Here is a 6,000-nt window from a genome sequence, read left to right on the forward strand (position 1 = left end):
ATTAATTCTTGATAAAATTAGTAATTCTTTTATTTGTAAAACAATGACTTAAAAATCTTACTGACTTTTGAAATAATTAATTAATGTTTTTATTTATTTGTGAATTTCGTGTATATTTGACATCTTAATCACGAGAAATAAACTTTGAGGATACTAATTGCTTAAAAGCGTCTAGACATATAATTTAATCAATCATCTTAATAAATCTTAAAATAAACTAACAATAAACCTAATAATTAATCAAACATCTAAAATATTTCTTATCTAAATATATATTTTAAAATTCACATAAAACTAAATTTGATATTATAAATATTTTAAAAATTTAAATGAAACAAAAGAAAGCTAAAAAAACCTACTAAAAAATGTTGGTAAAAAATACTTTAATGAAACATAACCAAAATCACATACGTTCAAGAGATAAAGTGTAAGGTATATGAAAACTAAATTACCCTTTTATTCAACCAACAAAACGCATGGAGCCTTCAAAATACATTCTTTACATGAAAATTATGGGCCAAGACATAGAATGAAATCTCAATTAGGATAACGAAACAACTTGTATTTGAGTTAAATGAACCAAAACTCACCTAAGTTTATAGTTGTTGTCACTTTGTTTGTTGGAAGTCCCATATGACTAAAGATAAGACAAATTTATAATATATAACTGGGTGCAAATCGCACCTTACAAACCGGTTTTGTGGGGTTAAGTTAGGTTTAAAGCTCACTTTAATATGGTATCAGAGTTATGGTTAAAGCCTATAAGTAGGTGCAAACCTCATCTTACATGCCGGTTTTGTGGGATTGAGTTAGGTTTAAAGTCCATTTCTTAATATTGTTGTCATTGTTGTAGTTGCTAGTTCACCTTTGACATTTCTTACATGGGACGACATCAATTTTAACATTTTAATTACAAAAATACCACAAGTTGTTTTTTACATTACATTTTTTTTAGTCTAGCATCGAATATGTGACATTATAAGTCATTTTTACGTTAAAAGTGAAATGTGAAAAATTTAGTGTGAAAGAATGTGAAGAATTGATGACTACGATGGATGATGACTAAGATAATTTTTTTGTGATTTCTAAAGCTACTAATATTTCTATTATATTGAGTTATGCTTCAACATCTTCTACTACTGATGTTTTTTGTAATGATGTTTTATGTCATGGACATATTCTAAGTGGTTTCTTGGATAATATTTATAAAGATAGTTTGTCCTAACAAAACTATTATTGAGTTATGGGAAACATTTGAACTGAATAAGGATATATAGAAAGACTTATCTAGATATTCTTGTGAAAAAATAATCGATATTATGGTTGATAATAAACCTATTTTTATGAGATTCATGAATTTTTATGTTTACTATAGTTCTTTATAAAGATTGTGATAAAACTTCTTATGAGTTATGGAAGAAAAAAGATAACCTTTTTTAAAATATTTTAAAGTGTGAAAATGCTTGGCAAAGGTTAGTGTACTTCTTTATAAGAAAAGAAAAATAAGAGTTACAACATTTGATTATGTTTTAAGGTTATTCCTTGCATAACATTACTTAGTTATGAAGTGAGTGAAATTTCTAACAATACTACTATGGAATCTAAAGGTGTTGTTTTTAAGAAAATATTTTTATTTTAAAAGATAAATTGACTAAAACTTTGTGTGATACATCTAATATTGGTTTGCCTTCTAGTGATAATGTTATTTGTGATGCTTTTAGTTTTGTTTTTCTAAAACGAAAAAGAAAGGCTAAAGATTTAGGTCTTGACTTTTATTCTTTTTTACTTGAGGATGATTCTAAAACTTATGGTGAAACTATAAGATCTATTGATGCTTCATTTTGGAAAGAAGCTATTAATAATAAAATGAATTCTCAGTAAATAAGACTTGGTTTTTAACTGATCTTGCTCCTGGTAGTAAAATTATTGGATGTAAACGGACTTTTAGAAAAAAAAAAACTAATTAGGCAAGACTTCTTTGATTGCTCTTGTATTACAAATTTATGGATAGATTTTAAAACTACTTCTTTAAATGGTGATTTAAAAGGAAAATATATATGAAACAACATGAGGACTTTATAAAGCTAAGAAAATAAAATAAAGTATGTAAACCTGTTAAGTCTTTATTAAAACAAACATCAAAGTAAAGACATGGAAAATTTGATCGTATTATTCTTTCGTATGGTTTTCATATTAATAATAGTGATAAATATGTGAATGAAAAACAATATGATGATGGTGTTTTTTTTCTATTTTTAAAGGATGAAAAATATTTGTTATCTAATGATATGATGAATGACCTCAGTCTTGTAGATGTTATTATGGGTATTAGGTTATAAAGAAAGATGATGATATTATTTTAACATAATCTCAGGTAGAAAAACTGTTGAAGAAATTGAATTATTTTGATGTTAAACTAGTTTTAACGTACCCATTTATTAAATTAAAGAAAAACTTAAGGGAAGATATTTCTTCTCATAAATATTCTGAAATTATTGGTTGTTTATTACATTTGATAAATTTATCTAGACCTGTTATTGTTTTTGCATATATTAGAAAAATATGAGACTTCGTTGCAAAACTCGAGCTAAAAACCTTGCAATGTTTTTCTAAATTAGTTATTTGTATAGCTTTGTAATTTAATTCAATAATAAAATTTGTATTAAATGTTACACGGTCGTCCAATTCACTTGAACATGACTATTTCACGCATCAATATATTACAACAATGCACTTGAACACCCATTTCCGCTCTTAGTTTAGGCTTAATTTCTTCATGACTTTTTCAGAATTTATCAATAATATACACCTATTGTCTCTTGTACCTCCTTTTCGTTTCTACTTCACTTCCTTCTTATCTTTTTCTCTTTCGTCATGCTCTTTTTTACCTGGTACCACTTTCTCTCCCTTTTTTATTTCGTTTTTAATTTGGTGTCGACTTCCCAATACACCCCAGCAAGGGATGCATCTTTGACATATCCAGAATTGAGAGAATAGGCTTTTTGTCAAAGCATCTTCATTGGATGTCAAAGAAACCCTCAAAAGGTCTAGTGCCTGACCAAAATAGATACAATGAATGTCAATAATGAATTGAAAAGGAAGAAATGTTGTACGCAGTTTACTATAGCCATTTATTTTATTAGATTAATTAAAACCATAAATATTGTGGTTGAACAAGTATAAAGAGTTGATTGAAAATATTACCTCATGTGACTTTCTGACTTTAATAAAATGTTCCTCCAAATCATTCAACTTCAGAATCCCAAGCTCTTTCAAATGCGAAATGCTAGAAGCATTTGTCATTGGTTTCACTTCCAGATCATCGCTCACAACAAACAGACATGGCCTCTTCATAAATCCCACAGGAGGTTCTCTTGCTCCATCAGAACATCTTGGGTCAAAAAGTTTCACTTTTTTTGGATCTCGTAACAACTCTTTTCTCTTTGAAATCATTGTACGCCCCTCATTCTCTTTCTCCACTACAGGGCCATACCAATATTCAGGAGAATCGTCCTCTTCTAATGGATTGCTCTTACAACCAAAATGAGGAGCAACCTTTATATTCTTTAAAGATTCGTTAGATGATCTTACAAACCATGATGGATTGAGACGCTTCACACTTTTGTACAAGTTACGAATGCTTCCCAAGCACAATTTTCCTTTCATAAGCTTCACAATAGATCCAATAGGTGTTGTCAGGAAGCTGGCTAGAAGGTCAACAAAATCTCCATCTACTTCAGCAAATAAAATCTTGTTCTCTGATTTGCTCACCATTACTTTGACTTTTACATGACCTTTGGAATGAATGGGACCAGTATATTGTGAGGAATATTTGGAGATTTGGAGATTTGGAGATTTGGAGATTTCTTCATTTTTCAATAATACATCACTCAGAGGAGATTTGGAGATTAAGGATTGCTTTAGTATGCTCAATATCTGAAAATACAACCAAAACCATGCTAATTAAGGAAGTCTAGGAAGGTTATCAGTTGAGCAAATCATAAAAATGTCTTCAACCGAAAATATAACTTTAGACCACAAAATAATCATTTCAATATCCAAAGTATTTTCTCCATCCACATATCAAATCGTATTTCTTTCCCTGATACATATTCGTGCTCAATATTTTAAGGGCACGCGACTGAAACATACTCTTCAAAAAAATACGAAGGGTTAAACTCCACAGATTTTACCTTATTTTTTTACAAGTTTGATTAGAAATGTATTAAAAACAATTACCTCCTTGATGCCAACATTTTGAGGTACTTCTCTGAGGTTGCTGATGTCTTTGTGTCGATGCTTGAGAAACGTTTGAACAGAGTCACCAACAGAGCTTCGGAGGACTCTCAAGTCATCCAAGATCAAGAACATGGCATCTGATTTAACAAAAGCACCATTGTCCCTACCTAGCTCTTCCTTGGATTCTTCCAGCAACTTCGTTTCTTTTCTCATCAATTTTCCACAATGGCACCTTGCACCATCAAAGGTACTCAGCAACAGATCCTTTTCCTTTGAACAGCTGTAACACACGAAATACTTAGTGGGTTCTGTATCATCCACTTTCACTTTCAGTCTTTGGCAAGAGCTCTCTAACGGGTTGCGCGGAGAATGCAACATTTTCTTGCAGACGTTGTTCCAGAAATCATTAGATTTCAAATTATCAACACTCTCGTACAGCTTATTGATGCAACCAAGCTCTATATGTTGATCCAATTTGTTTCCAAGCCTAATAATAGTTCCCAATGGAAGGGTGAGGAAACTGAAGAGAACATCTACCAAGTCCCCACTTGCTTCTGCCACAATTACACGCTTTTTGTAATCGTCCACCCAATATTTCAAAGGGATTGTTACCTCTTTGTTGGAAGACATAACTGAAACATAAAACTAAAGAACATTAACGAATTAATCAAACAAAACATGTACGATTTTTGTGAAATTTCTTATACCTCAACTCAATCGTTGCTTGGGTTGTGTTCCCTACGCGATATTTTTAAGAATTATACTTCTTAGTGTATTTTTAAGAGATAAGCTAACATGATGAGAGGGTTATGTATGCTCTTGGTATTAAGGAAGCTGCGAAGAAAAAGGTATAGTTTGGTTCTTCCAAAGATGCTTTTCAATTTAAAGTTCGAAAATTTGTTAAAGTAAGTTCCGTTTTCAGATCCAATTTCTTTTGAATTATAATTAGATTTTTTTAAAGTTTTTCTAAATTAGGAGATAAATCGAGTCAACTAATTCTACCCTCTCTCCCATGAACTCACTCAACATTGAAGAAATATAAATACTTAAAATTAGTAACATTAAAACTAAATCACTCAAGAAAAAAGAAAAAAAAAATTGAGTTTTACAAGATTCCTCAATGTGTTTTACAGAATAAGGAAAGTTTGGTATGAAGTATTGATCTATAAGAATAAGTATGCTAAAGTCGTTGAAGAAACTGTTTTCTCCCAAGGACACGGAAAGAATTCAGCACATATCATTGAGAGTTTAGAACTTTGAAACGGATATTGACCTAAAGCCCCATAGAGATGAGTAAAACTTCCAAAGTAGACTGTAAAATGCTTTACAGTTATACACTCCAGATCCTGATAGATATTTAATTAATCTTTTAGGACAACATGTTTTAACCCAAAAAATATTCTCTCAGCTGCATTACGTTTAATTTTTCAACTTAATGGCAGAAGCGGATATAATAATGTATAAACAATGGCAATAATGATTACAAAGTTAACACATTATTGGTTGGCTGATACTAGACCTCATAGCAAGAAGTAATTTGTAATTAAAGATATATAGGTGTCAATATTCAAGTAACAAACGATAAAAGTAGAATCACATAGCTTGTCACCATACAGTTTTAGAGCAATTGTTTCACTTTTTTATTCTTTATTTTGCTCTTCCTCTTGCTCATGACTTTACTCAGAAAAAGAAAAAAAGTTTGGCAACTAGTTTAGGATACCTTTAAATTATAGCCTTCCATTATAATATGTTTTTTTTTTT

At 30.3% G+C, this 6,000-nt stretch overlaps 1 protein-coding gene across 1 annotated transcript; it reads right to left on the minus strand.

Annotated features, from left to right (window-relative positions):
* Positions 1 to 2,626: 2,626 nt before the first annotated feature.
* On the minus strand, positions 2,627 to 4,928 carry LOC148192621 (uncharacterized). The gene is made up of 3 exons (XM_088099126.1): positions 4,240 to 4,928; positions 3,205 to 3,936; positions 2,627 to 3,054 (listed from the first exon to the last, which is right to left on the minus strand). The coding sequence occupies exons 1-3, from the start codon at positions 4,867 to 4,869 to the stop codon at positions 2,839 to 2,841; spliced, it is 1,578 nt and encodes a 525-aa protein (XP_087955252.1). The 5' UTR covers positions 4,870 to 4,928; the 3' UTR covers positions 2,627 to 2,838.
* Between the last annotated feature and the right edge of the window lie 1,072 nt (positions 4,929 to 6,000).

Source organism: Vigna umbellata, chromosome 9 (genome assembly GCF_029865625.1).
Source record: "Vigna umbellata cultivar VRB3 chromosome 9, Vumbellata_1.0, whole genome shotgun sequence".
Taxonomy (NCBI): Eukaryota; Viridiplantae; Streptophyta; class Magnoliopsida; order Fabales; family Fabaceae; genus Vigna; species Vigna umbellata.